At 45.3% G+C, this 15,596-nt stretch overlaps 1 protein-coding gene across 7 annotated transcripts in view; it reads left to right on the top strand.

Annotated features, from left to right (window-relative positions):
* SEPTIN6 (septin 6) overlaps positions 1–15,596 on the top strand; it is a 73,790-nt gene that overhangs the window by 3,421 nt on the left and 54,773 nt on the right. For 2 of the 7 annotated variants that reach the window (XM_070784207.1, XM_070784208.1), the window contains exons 1-2: positions 2,933–3,222; positions 13,330–13,444. In XM_070784207.1, coding sequence (XP_070640308.1) covers positions 3,163–3,222; positions 13,330–13,444 — 175 coding nt within the window. In that variant the 5' untranslated portion in view covers positions 2,933–3,162. Of the gene's footprint in view, positions 1–2,932; positions 3,223–13,329; positions 13,445–15,596 lie in introns of those variants that run through there. The other 5 variants (XM_070784211.1, XM_070784212.1, XM_070784209.1 and 2 more) reach the window with 4 other exon arrangements.

The raw sequence follows: 15,596 nt of genomic DNA, 5'->3' as shown, positions 1-15,596 counted from the left end.
TTTCCGTACTTTCTTCAATATAAGTCTGAATAAAGTTGGGAAAACCACTAGACTATATACACACAAATATATTTTAAGGGTTTATTTTTATTTTTATGTAGACCATTTTCTTAAAGTCTTTATTGACTTTAGTCCATCTAGTCAAAGCTGTGGGTTTTCCAGTAGTCATGTATGAATGTGCGAGTTGGACCATAAAGAAAGCCGAGCCCTGAAGAATTGATGCTTTTGAACTGTGGTGTTGGAGAAGACTCTTGAGAGTCCCTTAGACAGCAAGGAGATCCAACCAGTCCATCCTACAGGAGATCAGTCCTGAATATTCATTGAAAGGATTGATGCTGAAGCTGAAACTCCAATATTTTAGCCACCTGATGTGAAGAACTGACACATTGGAAGAGACCGTGATGCTGGGAAAGACTGAAGGCAGGAGAAAGGGATGACAGAGGATGAGATGGTTGGATGGCATCACCAACTTGATGGATATGAGTCTGAGCAAGCTCCAGGAGTTGGTGATGGACAGGGAAGCCTGTCGTGCTGCAGTCCATGGGGTCGCAGAGTCAGACATGACTAAGCGACTAAACCAAACTGGTATGTTTACACACACACACACACACACACACACTGCGTCACAAGAGACGGACACAACTGAGTGACTGAATTGAACTGATATGTATATACACACAAACACACACACACACTGCGAGGTTCCATGTCTTGTCCAGGGTAACTAGGAAGGCACCAGAGGCCACAGCTGCTGGCTCTTGCACTGAGTTGTTTCTTTCAATGTTGCTTTTTAGGGTCCAGCCTATAAGTGCTGGCCCATAGGAAGTAGGGCTTACTGATTCTGATAAGAACCAATCCCAGGATGTGGACAACGATACTTTCCTTCAGTGGCGGCCAGATAATGGTCTTTCTCCCTAAGAAAGAGCTTGCCGGGCCTAATGCTGCCAGGGTACCTCCTACAGGTGGCTGCACTCTGGTCTTGCTATCAAATGACACTTAACCTTGATGCCCATTGCAGTGCCCTGCCTCAGCCATCTCTACCACCTCCAACTAAAAGTCATATTCTACCCCAAGCAGGGAGAGGAAAACTGTAACATTCACCCATATCTCTGCAAATACAGCATATGCAAGTACAGCACTGAAGAAAACTTGCGTGGCCCCAAATAGTAAAATTTCATGAATCTAAGTCGAGGGTCTGTGGATGATCATGGTACTATTTTCCAACTTTTCTGTGTGCTTGAGACTTTGCAAAGTTAAAAGTTGTAGGGCAATGTGAATGTCCGTCCTCCTCCTCGCAAATGCCACATGGCCCCTACCCTCGGGGAGTTTACAATCTAGTAGTGGAGGCAGACACGATTAACTATGATTATCCCTGTGGTGAGCTACTGCCTGCTAGGATAATTCATTACAAGGGGACCTGATCCAGCCCTGGCCGGGGTTGGGGGGTCGGTGGTGGTGGGTGACAGGAAAGGCTTGCTGAGGACTTTAACCACCAGAAGGATAGGTGTGAAGATGGGGGAGAACTCACTTCTGCTCCCAGGCTGGGAACATTTCCTTTGTTAATTCACACACTTTTTTTTCATTCATTCCTTCTGCATGTGTTTATTGGGCACTGACTGCCAGGCTCTGTGCCAGGTGCTGGGAATATAGTGGTGGGCAAGGCCCACACGACAGCCCTCTCAGAGCTTCCAGATGAGAGGCCAGAATAAGCCCTCTTCATATCCTAAAACCCGGAAATGTGAGTGTCAGTGGCGTTCTTATTACAAAACTGCATTACAACTGAGCAATTTGTCTGTATAGTATAATGAGATTTTGATCTGCAGTCTTGTGCACAGCATTTACTTTGTAGAGTCTCTGCTGTAAATTTTCTATTAATTGCTGGCTTTGTTACCCAGCACGGCCCCTCCCTTTGTGTGCTGTAAGGGAGAGAACCCATAGCATTAGCCTGAGCAAAACTAATTAGGAATCTAAGTCCCCTGGGAAAAGGTATTCCAGAACTAAATGGGACTGATTTCTGGACTTTCCTCGGTTTCTGGATTATCAGAGCCGTGGTTTCATATTAGTATGAACAACTGAGGACCGCTTTTCAGTCGCGTGTACATTAAAACCACATTTGAGAAAGAACCAGCGAGAAAAGAAAGAAAAAGAATACCGTGGATCAGTGTAACATGTGTCTTTCAATGATCTCAAAATGCTTCCATCTGTATGATTTCATTTTCCCCAACAGCTTCTTGGACGAGTATTATTGTTCTTTTCATTTTATGGGTTCAGGGAGACCAAACGACTTAGTCCAAAGTGTTATTGCTGGTCAGTGGATGAAGCAATGAAACATCTACCAGATGATACAAATTCAGTTTTTAAAAAACCCTGGCCTTGTCATCGTGATTCCAAGAAATAAAAATCCTGACATGTCCCCTCTTCCCCCTTTGTTCACTGAATCTCCCCCTCCCCCCAGCACACTTAACCATAGAGGTCAAGAAAGACTATACTTGGGTGCTTGGGAGATGCTCTGATGTTAAAAAGAGATTCTCGGCTTAAACCCCAGATAGCACAGTCATGGCTATGTGTGGGCTTGCTTTCTTTCTTCTTTCCCATATTGCTTTAAATAAAAATCTTGGAGCCACCAGCCATGTAATGATGGATTATTTTAAGTAACAACTGGAGGGGGGGGCGCAGGATGAATTAGAAACACAGACCCTTCCTCCTTGGTTTGGCAGGAGGAGGCTTCTGCTGCTGGGATTTGAAACCGTGGGTTTTCTCTGCTGCCTGCACAGAGGAAGGAGGCCACATGCTTGGGAGGGGGAGAAATAACGTTCGCGCTTCTGCAGTGTCTTCTCATTAGAGGCAGCCATCTGCTGAATTACGCAGCATGCTCGCCACTGGCCTCAGAGTCGGGTCATTCCTTCCACTCACATAAAGGGGACTGCGGGAAAGATTTGCGGGCCTTCTCAGGGACAGGGCCCAGGGCTCAGGTTTCTCTGGCCAGGGCCTTCTCTGATCCCCAAGGAAAGCGCTGGAGTAGCAGGGGCCGAGCCTTGCTTTCACGGCCTTGATGAGGTGTGAGGTCGTGTTCGGTTTCCTTTTGCAGCAGAGGCCCCAGCTCTGAGCACTGGCGCTGAGGCAGGAACTGGGTTTTTTCAGATCCCCTTTAAATGAGACCAGATGGAGGCAGAGGCAAATTCAGGCTCCCCAGAGGACAGTTGGGCATTCATCCAGAGGCCTGTGAGTAAACCTTTTTTTTTTTTTTCTTCTCTTTTTAACAGATTGGAGATAACAATGGCCAGAACACCTAGGAGACTCTGTTTAAATGGCCTGATTGGAAGCGAAGCTGTCTGGCTTTTGTGGGAAAGTTGACCCACCCTGGGCAGGGGTCACCCCTGGCCTGAGGTGGAGGAGATCTTTTACCTAGAATCTGGCCGGTTGGCTTCAGTAGCCCTGGAGCTCTTAGAGGCCAAACTGAGGCTCAGGCCGTAGTCAGAAGAGAGGGAACTGGGAGCTGGAGGTGGGAGAGAAGAGGCAGAAGAGGGGCACCAGCCTTCGTGAGCCTGTTCCACCACCCTTCTCCTCCTGACTAGCATCAGCCCCAAGCCCCGTGTCTTGGAATTCTACAGCAGAAAGAAATCTCTGTGCCACTTGAGTCAGCCTTTCCATTTGAGAGTGCCTGTCTGCTTGTCAGGGTCCCCTCACCGTTCTCTGCCTCGAAATCACTGTGTGACTGGGGACACGTCACTTCCTCCCTCCGAGTCTCTTTCCCCTTTTGTGAAATGAGCCGGTTGGATGAAGTGCTCTTTAAGGCCGTTTCCAGCTCTAACAGCATAGGGTTCCTGTGTTTCCTAGTCCTCTGGCCTAATTTCTTTCAGGTCCTTGACTGCTTTTGCTTCCAAGTGAGATGGCAGAATTTAAGTCCACCTTTTCCCTGCTTTGACTCCTTGAGCTGGGTGGAAAGACTGTTGTAGAGAAAGCAAGCCAGTGGTTTTTAGCTCAGCAGGGTCCCTGGAACTGGAATGGAAAGCAACGACCCTTCAGATATTGTCTGTCTATCCGTGTAGGTCTATATGGCTATTGTCTTCCTATAAAGGTACATGACAGCTGAATTTTTGTCTATTGAATCCCCTTTTAAATGCACTAGGAGAGCTAGCTATTTAATAGAGTCCTGCTGTGAATCCTTTTACAGGAGGAAAAGCCACTCCGGAGCTGATCCAGTGTATTAAACCCAGAGTTGGATTTGCTGCAGGTGGGCCTTCTGTCTCCATGGGGGGCATAGTTTCCTGTGTGCTTCCCCAGGATCCCCTAAGTTACTCCCCCACCGAAAGGCACTGGGGCCCCCAGGGTGTGATGCTGGCTTTTGCAGGCTTTATGTCTCGTCCAAAAGGCCCCCAAATTTCTCTCTTCCAGTTAGGGCATTATTATTATTGTCAGTTTCCTCAGCCCAGCTTAATCAGAGCCAGGGAAATCCTGATTTTCATGTGTTAGGCATACTGGAGTTTTTTGCTTTTGTTTTTGTTTTTAATCTCTGGGAACTTATCAGTGCTTTTGCGCTCTTATGGCTGATAATGCAGGTCATGATTATCTCTATCAGTTGTATCCAACTCTTTGCGACCCTATGGACTGTAGCCTGCCAGGCTTCTCTGTCTATGGGATTCTCCAAGTAAGAATACTGGAGTGGGTTGCCATGCCCTCCTCCAGGGAATCTTCCTGACCCAGGGATCGAACCTGCATCTCTTATGTCACTTGCTAGAGGTAAAGAACCCACCTGCCATGGACAGAGGAGCCTGGCAGGCCACAGTCCATAGGGTCATGCAGAGTCGGACACGACTGAAGCGACTTGGCATGCACGCACTTGACAACACTGGAGGCAGCAAATAGGGCTAGCATCCACCTGACTGCTTCAGCAGGTTATGCGATTTGACTTTGCTTCACATGAATCTTGTTGTTGTTGTTGTTGTTGGCCTCACCAACTTTGTGCTTTGTGGGTTTTCTCTAGTTGCGGCGAGCAGTTACTCTAGCTGTGGTGACTTCTCGTTGCGGTGGCTTCTCTTGTTGCAGAGCACAAGAGGCTGCTTGGGCTCAGTAGTTGTGGCACACTGGCTTAGTTGCTCCGCAGCATGTGGGATCTTCCCAGAGCAGGGATTGAACTCATGTCCCCTGCATTGGGAGGCAGATACTGAACCACTGGACCACAGGGAAGTCCCCATTATACTTTATAATAATAAGGCATAACGGGGCTTTCCTGATAGCTCAGCACTGAAGAATCCGCCTGCCGATGCAGGAAACATGGGTTTGATCCTTGGGTTGGGAAGATTTCCTGGAGAAGGAAAAGGCAACCAACACCAGTACTCTTGCCTGGAAGACCCCATGGACAGAGGAGCTTGGCTGGCTACAGTCCATAGGGTCGCAAAGAGTCACACACGACTTAGCGACTAAACAACAACAATATACTATATAATAACAACAATATACTATACAATAATGTTTTATATATATATACATATATATAATGGGGCTTCCCACATGGTGCTAGTTGTAAAGAACCTGTCGGGAAAATCCCCTGGAGGAGGCCATGGCAACCCACTCCTGTGTTCTTGCCTGGAGAATCCCCATGGAGAGAGGAACCTGTGGAGCTACGGTCCATAGAGTCGCAGAGTTGGACACAACTGAAACACCTTAGTATGCATGCACCTATGTTATAATAAGGAAAATAATGAGGTTTTATTGTATTATTGGTAAAATAAATATTTTATATACAATAAAACAGCCTGAAAGCTGAATACTTAACTGAACTGTCTGATTATCTGTACATAAAGCAACTTTTTCATTGTAACTAAATATTTTGATAAACAACAACAAAAAAAAGATTTTGCTAAACTGAGGCTACTTTCCTGCCTAGGAAAATATCATAATAGGTGCTTTTAAAAAATAAAATTTTAATTCTGATTATAAAATTAAAATATGCCTACTGTACAAAGTTTGGAAAACAGGAAAGCACCAACTGAATTGTCTGATTACTTGTACAGAAAGCAACTTTTTCATTGTAACTAAAGATTTTGTTAAACTATCTGAGGCTACTTTCCTGCCTAGGAAAATATCATCATAGGTGCTTTTAAAAAATAACATTTTAATTCTGAGTATAAAATTAAAATATGCCTACTGTAGAAAGTTTGGAAAACAGAGGAAAGCACCAACTCTTACAGCCCCTCCAACCCCAAAGCGACCATTGTCACAATTTTGGTATATATTCTTCCAAGCTTTTAAAAATGCATATATACTTATTTTCCCCATGATTGGGATGATCCTGTATATACAAGGTTTTGTTTTTTTCACCTAACAGTATTTGGTGATCATGTTCCTATGCTATTAAATATTCTTAGAATATGTTTTTTCAGTTCAGTTCAGTTGCTCAGTCGTGTCCGACTCTTTGTGACTCCATGAATTGCAGCACACCAGGCCTCCCTGTCCATCACCAACTCCCAGAGTTCACTCAAACTCACGTTCATCGAGTCGGTGATACCATTCAGCCATCTCATCCTCTGTCGTCCCCTTATCATCCTGCCCCCAATCCCACCCAGCATCAGAGTCTTTTCCAATGAGTCAACTCTTCACATGAGGTGGCCAAAGTACTGGAGTTTCAGCTTTAGCATCATTCCTTCCAAAGAACACCCAGGACTGATCTCCTTCAGAATGGACTGGTTGGATCTCCTTGCAGTCCAAGGGACTCTCAAGAGTCTTCTCCAACACCACAGTTCAAAAGCATCAATTCTTCGGTGCTCAGCTTTCTTCACAGTCCAACTCTCATATCCATACATGACCACTAGAAAAACCATAGCCTTGACTATGAATATGTTTTTTTACCATCCGCTTAATAGTCCATCATGCATCACTGAACTATTCATTGAGTTTGAACATCCTGAAGATTTTCAGGGTCTCTCAGAGGTCAATATTCAGAGCTGGGGATGGATGTAGAGAAAGGGAAGGTGTGAGAAATCAGGCCCACCACGAAGTGATACATGAGGCTGCCAGAGAGAATCCGATTTCCGTGTTTCTGTCCTTTCCTAGCATCTCCATGCCAAGGCCAGAGGAAGAAAGTCAAGGGCAAGCCCGGTTATCAGCCATGAGTTCCAAACTTTTTGTTTTGGTCTTATCCTTCAGAATGACAGGTACTAACTTGGCCGCCCCAGGTTTTTTTTCCACCCCAGTTTGAAATGGAGACAGATGGACGCTCCTTTTCCTATGCCACAAAGGTTGAAGGAGGGGACAGGAGTGGTCCATTTGGGTGCTTTGGGACTCTTTATTTTCAGAATCACAGCAAGGGGAAACTGATGCACAGCTGGAACCGCCTTCACTTGTCCTTCATAACGTGATCCTTCGAATATTCAATTAAAACACGAAATTGGCGTGTTCTCAGGGGAGGAGGGGGAAGAGAAAGAGAGCGGTGTTTCTGCCTGTGATATGAAATGTGGTATAACGTATTTCAAAACCGCAGGTGCCTGCAGATGAGGCGAAAACAGGAAATGCAATTGGGGAGGGGAGTGGGGCTCCCGCAATTCTCAGGAGCACACTTTCATTTTTGCCTTCCTTTCAGCTCCTCTCAGATTCTGCATCCTAATTACCCCTGCTGCAAAGCTGAGTGAGATCTCTCTTTTCATGTATTAAAGATGTTTTTAAATTACACAGGTAATGTGTGAATACATTCATGCTGTAAAAGAATCAAGCAACGCAGAAGCACACTGACTACCGCCCCTGAGTAAGCCCCTAGTTCCGGTCCGCTTTCCTGAGGTAGCTTGAGTTCTGGGTTTTTAAGAGGTGTCTTTTTGGTTGCTTTTCTCTGCACTCACATACATGTATGTGTCAGTACACACATGTAAGGATTTTTGCATGTATCGACACATGAATACTGTGCTTATTGTTCCACAGCTTCTATTTTTCTACTATAATATGTCTCGGATATTCCCATCAGTACCTATAGACCAACTGCATTCTTTTTTATGTACTGGAGTACGGTTGATTTCTTGACCTTTGGGCCCCCCTCGTGGCTCGGCAGTAAAGAATCCACCTGCGATGCCTGCCAATGCAGGAGATGTGGGTTCAATCCCTGGATAGGGAGGATTCCCTGGAGAAGGAAATGGCAACCCGCTCTGGTATTCTTGCCTAGAGAATTCCACAGACAGGGGAGTCTGGCAGGCTCCGGTCCAGGGGGTATCAAGAGTTGGACAAGACTTAGTGACTAAACCACCACCACCATAATTAATTTACAACGTTGTATTAATTTCAGGTGTACAGCAAAGTGACTCCGTTAGACATATACCTACTCTTCTAGATTTATTTCTCATATAGGTCATGGCAGAGTATCGAGTGGCGTTCCCTATGCTATACAGTAGGTCCTCGTTAGTTACCTATTTTATTAATATATGTAGTAGTGTGTATGTCAATCCCAATCTCCCCATTTATCTCTGCCCCTCCTTATTCCCTGGTAACCAAAAGTTTATTTTCTAGATCTGTAATTCTATTTCTAGACCTACTGCATGCTTCTTAATGGCTGCAGAATATTCCAGAATGTGCACTTATCATAATTTAGTTAACTATTTTCCCATTGTCGGCTATTTAGGTTTTTTTTCCCCTAGGTTTTCAGCATTATAAATAATACTGTAATGAAGTTCCTTGTCTTGTATGTACATGGATCTTTGTATAGGTATGTGAGTTTCTGTAGAGTAGATTCTCAGGGAAGGTTGCGGGGTCATGGGAAATGAGCCATTGAACATTTTGGTGTCTGTGTCCTTTCTAGCATCTCAGTTTAAAGCCTCAGACGTGGCACCGCCTGATACTCAAGATGGTAAGAGTTTAGTGACAGATGTGCTGGGCCAGGTTGCCAGTTCCATCTCTTGTTGTGCACTTTGTAATCCAGGGACATTCAATGAACTGCAGTCAAAGTAATCAGGCCCTCAGTTAATCAGGCCACCTTAAGGAGAAATAGGAAAGATAAACTACCAGAGGTTTAGAGAGGAAGGGGGGGTGGAGAAACTTCCGGGGGCTGTCATAGGGTCAGTGTCCACTCAGCCCAAATCCTGTCCTTTTCACCTCTATGTATTTACCTCTGAACAATGGGGACTGATATTCATAACGGTGACCTTGACATCTTCTAAGATTCATCAAAGCAGGAGTGAATGGTGCTCGCCAGACAGGATTTCCTAAAGCAGGAACTGCATTTACAAATTCATTTTTGAAGCTTTATCAGCTACAAGGACTGAGACATGCAATTTACTGCTTAAATCTTGGTTAGCAAGAAAGACACATTATTTAGATCCCACGTTCCCTAGTTCCTAGTACTGGACACCAGATAAAAAGACAGGGAAAAAAAAGGATTCTAAAAGTTACCAGTGGCCTTCACCAAATCCAGACCAATGGTTATTTCTTTGTAATAATTCCTGACTTAAACCTTGGCCTATGGTGATAGAAAACTAATTGGGTCATCTCTTACTTTCCTGATCATTTCCCTCCCTCTTGGGAGAATTCTCTTCATCTTCCCATTCCTTACTTGTGGGCATTTCTTATATTCAATGTTTAGTTCTTTTCTCCCTGTACTGTCTCTTGAAGAACACATCCAGTTTCATACTTCTTACTCCTAAATTTGTCTCAGTCCTGAATTCTCCCTGAGCATGCAATTCCATATTGTTAAGTACATACTGGACTTCTTCGAGATGGATATGTCACCATAAAATCAAAACTATCTCATTTTCTTTAATATAGAAAATGCTTTTACAAATCCAGAAGAGAAAGACAAGCACCCATTTTAACAAAATGGGCAAAGACACGGATAGGCAACTCACATATACATAGACACAATTGCGTACACAGTTGAACAATAAAAAAATATTCACTCTCACTAATAAAATGCAAATTAAGTGACATGATGCCATTTTCCAGTGACAAAATTCATGATGGTTAAAAAGTTTCAGAAGCTCAGTGCTAGTCTAAGTATGTGTAAACAGACATGCTCACACACTGGTGTTGAAAATAGACATTTGTAATATTCTCTGTTGAATGATTTCTCAATGTGTACCGAAGTCTTTCCAATGTGTGTGCCCTAGGACCCAGCAGGGTTTAATTCTAGGAATTTAGCTTAAGGAAATAATCAGAGACTATGCAAACGTGTAAGAACATGAATTGTTACTTAAAATGGTTGCAGACTTGGAAACAGGCTAAAGGTCTAGCAGTGGGAGATGGGTTGAGAAAATGTGGTAAATTCCTACAATGGAATGTTACATGGCCAAAAAAGTATTGTTTTAGAATATACTTAATTACTCAAGAGAACATCCATACTATATTAAGTGTCAGGTTTTCAAGCCAGGTGATGAAAAGGAATGTATATACAGATTTATCCCATTTTGTAAAAAAATAAAAAATAAAGAGGAGATAGAGAAAGAAGTATATAGACTATAGGGAAACACACATAAATATTAGTGGTGATTATCTCTGAAGAGTGATATTATGAGTGATTTTTATTTTCTTCTTTATAATTTTCCATATGTTTTAAAATTTCTACAGTGAACATTGATTACTCTTATAAAAATCTGATAAATGTAATTTAAAAATAATAGCTGTTTAAAATGAGAATCTTCGACTTTTCCACTAACACACCCTTTCCTGGCTTCCCTCTTTCTGCCCTTGGTGCCATCAATCCAAGCTCCCAAGCCTAGGACCTTGCAGCCTGACAGCTTTGATTGTTCCTTTACTCTCTGCCCCAACACTCATTGAGTCTCATTCTTCCTTTAGGATGGCTCTCAAATTTGTTCCTCTCTCTTGAGTCCCAAGTCAGATCAGTTCATTTCAGCCAGCATTTATTGTCACAGCGCCTGCTTGTCACTCTGCCAGTTCAGCGTTATTGGAGTCACCCCTAATATGTCTTCCTGCCCCTGCCCTCTCTCTCCTCCCACTGATCAAGTGCCCTGCAGCTCGAATGATGTTTTGAAAACACCACTTGTGTCATGGTCCTTCCTGCTCAAAACACTCAAAATGCCCCTTTGAAACCCCATTGCCTGGGGAATAAAGGCCATGTTTTCTTCAACTCTTTCGGGCACTCATAGCACTGGGCTAGGTGGGAGATAACTATGGCCATTTGAGGGGTGTTTGGTGAGGTTTTGGCAATGAACTAAATCTTCAAGAATAAGATATAGAGTCCTCCCCACTGCCCTTCACTATCTTCAGTTTGAAAATTTCCTTTCCTCACCTTTTGGCACTTGGACCAGAGGTCTTGGAGCAGTTGGAAGTTTCATGGTGCCGAATTTGGAGACAGGAAGAGGCAGCCAGGGGCGATAAAATAGGCTCAGGAAACCTTGACTCTGAGTCCGTCCCAATTTCTGATCTGCTAAGTAGGAGGCTCCATCAAGAAAGCAGATGGGCTCTTAGGTTTCTGTCTCTCCTGCAGCCTTGAGGACCAAGAGTGAATGGTGGGAAACTTATATCTCTCTTTGATTGTTTTGATAAAAAGAAGGAGAAAGGGGTGAGGGAAGGCAAAGAGGGGCAGATGTAGAACAAGCCCTGAGTGATGCGGGCCACTCATGAAACTCAGCTGTCTTCAGGTACCCCTCTGGGGTCCAGAATCTACCAGCCAGGACCAAGTGATGGCATATGGTTGTCTGTTGGGAATACTCTGCTGGGAGTGTGTGGGGTGGGATGTATGAGGGTAACCATCTTGCCAGATGGCAGGCACGGGCACTCGTCCTAGCTCTTCAATGACCTGGTGACACCGAGGAGAGTTAGATCCCATGCTGGGAGGAGGGCTGTCTGGGAGCCAGTGGTGACAATGCCAGCTGCTGAAGGGCTCCCCTGCCAAAGCAGTCTGTCTGTCTCAGTGCAAAAGTTTAGCCTAATGGTCTGAGTCGAAAAGCAGGGCCCGTCCAGCCTGAGAGGTGCCTGCTAGCACAGCTGGTGATGCTGGGACAGGACTCCTGGCACCTCCTGTGTCCATTTTGGATTGCTCTTGGCACCTTTCTGGGTACAGAAATCTCGGTGGACTCCACCAAACAGAAAGTCTGACTCCCTTTGTAGCCCACCCCTCCTGTCTAGCTCAGCTGTCCCCCGCTTCCCCTTTCCTCTCTGCACCCCTCCCTTGGGGCCGCCGGCACTTAGCCGGCTTCTTGAGTCCAAGCAGACCCCTTCGGTCCTGCCCCCGGCTCCTTGGAAGCCTTCCTCAGTGTGAGGTTCTCCCTGTTTTGTAGAACTGCTAACAATGAGAACCCTTGGGACCTGCAGGCAGAGCGAAGGCCCCCTGCTTTCCAGGGCTGGGAATGGCTTACCTGACCCCGATGGAGACCAGGGAACCTGGGGCAGGCTGAGGGCAGCTGTGTGTCTGGACTATCACAAAGTGTTCCATGGCATTGCCTATTGTTTGAGGGTCTGAGGGGAAGGAGAACGTCACAGTGCAGTAAGAGCTGCAGCTACAGTTGCTGGAGTGTTTATCACACTCTGTGCCCCATGCTCAGGGCTTGAAGAGCATTATCCTATCCAGTCCTCACACCAGTCCTACGAGGTAGTAACTACTACTGTCTGGTTTTACACATGCGGAGATTTCGAGAAGTTCAGTAAATTTGTCTGAGGGCAGGAGGTGGAGAATGTGGGACTCCCACTCAGACCTGCCTGATTTTTAAGCTGTATGTTGTGCCACCTTGGTTAGATCCCCAAAAGTGCCCTAGAGAGAGGAGTAATTGCTTTTTAAATTTTGATTAACTTTTTTTGGCTGCCCTGGGTCTTCGTTGCCCAGTTGTGGTCCTTGTGCTTAGTTGCCCCTTGGCATGTGGAATCTTAGTTCCCTGTCCACGGAGCAATGACTACATTGGAAGGTGGGTTCTTTAATGGTGGACCACCAGGGAAGTCCCAGAAATTGCTTTTGTGATGTTTCTTTGTCATGTTTGCTGAACACTTATATGTGTTTCAGGCTTTGTTCTAAGCTCGTTACATGTGTGTTAGCATATTGAGTCTCCCAATCACCTGTAACATAATATCGTCTCCAACAGAGTTAACCCAAGAATGGGACCCTCCGGCCCCAGTGTTCTCATCCTCTGACCCCACCCCCCCACGCCGTACAAGCTCTCTCTGTAGTTGGCTGCGTGTGAACTGTATTGACTTTCATTATGGAGCCTCAAGGATGCTGGAACCCAAGAATCCATGATTTGTAAGCTAATGGGTCATTTTGCTTTGGATCAGGAACTACTAAGGGGAGATGAGCCTGACTCCCCGAGTGTGTGTTCCTTCCTAGCACAGAGGGCACTGGGATGGGAAAAGTGTGACCCAGGTTGCTTGTAAGCACGTCCTCATTTTCTTCCGTTTCCAAATTAGGGTGAAGGTTGCCGAACGGTCCCCCTGGCTGGACATGTGGGGTTTGACAGCTTGCCTGACCAGCTGGTGAATAAGTCAGTCAGCCAGGGCTTCTGCTTCAACATCCTGTGCGTGGGTGAGTATTTCCATAGCAGGAAATTCTATTACAGAATATGGATCCTTAATGGCTGGATGTGGCTTGGCAGGTAATTAGGTTCCGTAGTGTGTCTATTTGCAAGAGTATTTTTCCCCCTCTTCTGTTATCCCTCTGCTTGTTTTGTGAGCAGCTGGCTGTAATTACACTTTTTTCTCTGCCCAGACCAGAATGTGGGGCCATCCCTTGGGGGTGGGGGGAGCTGAGCTGTGTGACACCCACTGGAAATTCTGTGAGGGAGCTGACCAGCTCTTGTCAGGTTTGTTCTGACTGTAGAGAATAAGAGCCAGGGCAGAACTGGGAGGGAGGTAACGGCTGTGGAAAGATGCCTGCTTCCCAGCTGTGGGCAGTGGGTTGGGTCTGTCTGTTTCCTCTGCAGCCGTGCTGTGCTTGGTACAGTTTGAGCCTAAGCACAGGGACCACACAGCTGTGTGACAAGTTCTTTTATTCCCTTTAAGTGTATGTGTGCCTGGATCTTTAGTCTCAAGTGTGGGAACCATGTCTTAGTCACCTCTGCTGTGCTAATCACAGCACAAAGAGAGTTCAATGATGTACATGAAATGAATGAACGAATTATCCCTGCAGGAACCACTCACTATACTTCTCAAACACTTTCCCATGTTAGCAATTTGGGTCCTTACTAGGACTCTGGGAAGTGAACAGAGCAAATGGTATTCATAGCCTCAAGGAACAGATGAAGACCAAGAAACTCCAGAGGATAAGGGACTTACCTGAGTCCACACAGGATAAGTGGTGGAGCCATGACAAGGACCCAGGTCTGCCTGACCCTTTGTTCCTCCCACTGCTTCTGTAACCGCTTCCTGCAACACCTCTTGAGAACCCAGAAGCGTTTTGGAAACTGTCACGCTCCAACCAAACACATCTGAGGAATAGCAGTTCCCTGAAATTCTTTAAGAATCTCTCTTTAGACCTTGCTGCCGTGCTGTGCTCAGTCCTGTCCAACTCTTGGCTGAGACCTTAAATAATCCCAGATTTACAAACATGATCACACCATATAATTTTCACTATACAGTACAGTAAGGCATACCTGCATATTTTCAGTGACGTACCTCAAACCTTAATGACTGTATAAATACCATAATAATGGCAGTTTTCATGCCAATTAGAACACTCAAACACTTGCTAGTTGCCTTTTCTTATTTTCGTATAGAACTTATAGGGAGTTCATTCATGTTGAGGGTCTGAACCACAACTGAATTGCATATTTTACTCTAATGTAGTCTAAAATGATGTTTTCTAACTAAGGACATTCCTTTTTATGGGACTCTTTTATTTTTTTGTCTCCATCCCTGGCACTCCTCAGATCATTTTGTGGAGGAGAATAACTGCACCCTCAAAGACAAGCAGAAAAAACAAGGCCACTTCTACATCTGGGGGACAGGTGGTCAGCTAGGCTCACTCAGTAGCGACAAGACTCACTCCCACTGTCCAGCTCTGAAGTCTATGAGATGAAAATACATGCTTCACAGATGACTTATCAGGGGCCTGAAAATCCACATCTAAGCTGTTAATTCTTCAAATGCCAAAAGTCAACCCATGGTTATGATGAAGTTCTATTAGGAGAGGGATACAAAACAAACAGCAGCTGTGGTGATCAACATCAAGATCAAATGCCATCACATCCAATATTAGCACTGCCACATCTTTCCCATCTTTGGCTGATGGCCAACTTATTTCACATAATATTTGATTACTGAAAAACTTCTGCACAAACATGATGGAGTCCCTTGGCATTCCTCCCAGAGCTCCGGATGACCTGTGCTGAAGTCTAGGGGATGAAAAGTGAAGGCCCACCCATGTCAACCTCTCAAACCAATTGCAGTTGGGTGGCTGGTACAGCTTTGGGAGAGCCTAAGTGTGGGGTAATTGGCCATTCAGAACACAGGCTCTCCTAGGGCCCAGAGAAAGAAGCAGCCAAGCTCCAGGCAAAGTGGGTGGGAGAAATAGTAAACCCCCACTCACCCAGGCAGTTACAACTGTAACTGCTTCACTGTGCACCTGCGGGGATAGAATTGCTCAACTGCCGGGGACAGACCCTCCAAGAGGAGAAGGGGAGAAAGGAGACCCTTACACCCAAGGAGTCACCCCTTCTCTTCCTCTCCCTACTGATGAA

This window comes from Bos indicus, chromosome X (assembly GCF_029378745.1).
Source record: "Bos indicus isolate NIAB-ARS_2022 breed Sahiwal x Tharparkar chromosome X, NIAB-ARS_B.indTharparkar_mat_pri_1.0, whole genome shotgun sequence".
In the NCBI taxonomy this organism is placed as follows: domain Eukaryota; kingdom Metazoa; phylum Chordata; class Mammalia; order Artiodactyla; family Bovidae; genus Bos; species Bos indicus.
This window is presented reverse-complemented; position numbering and strand designations above follow the sequence as displayed.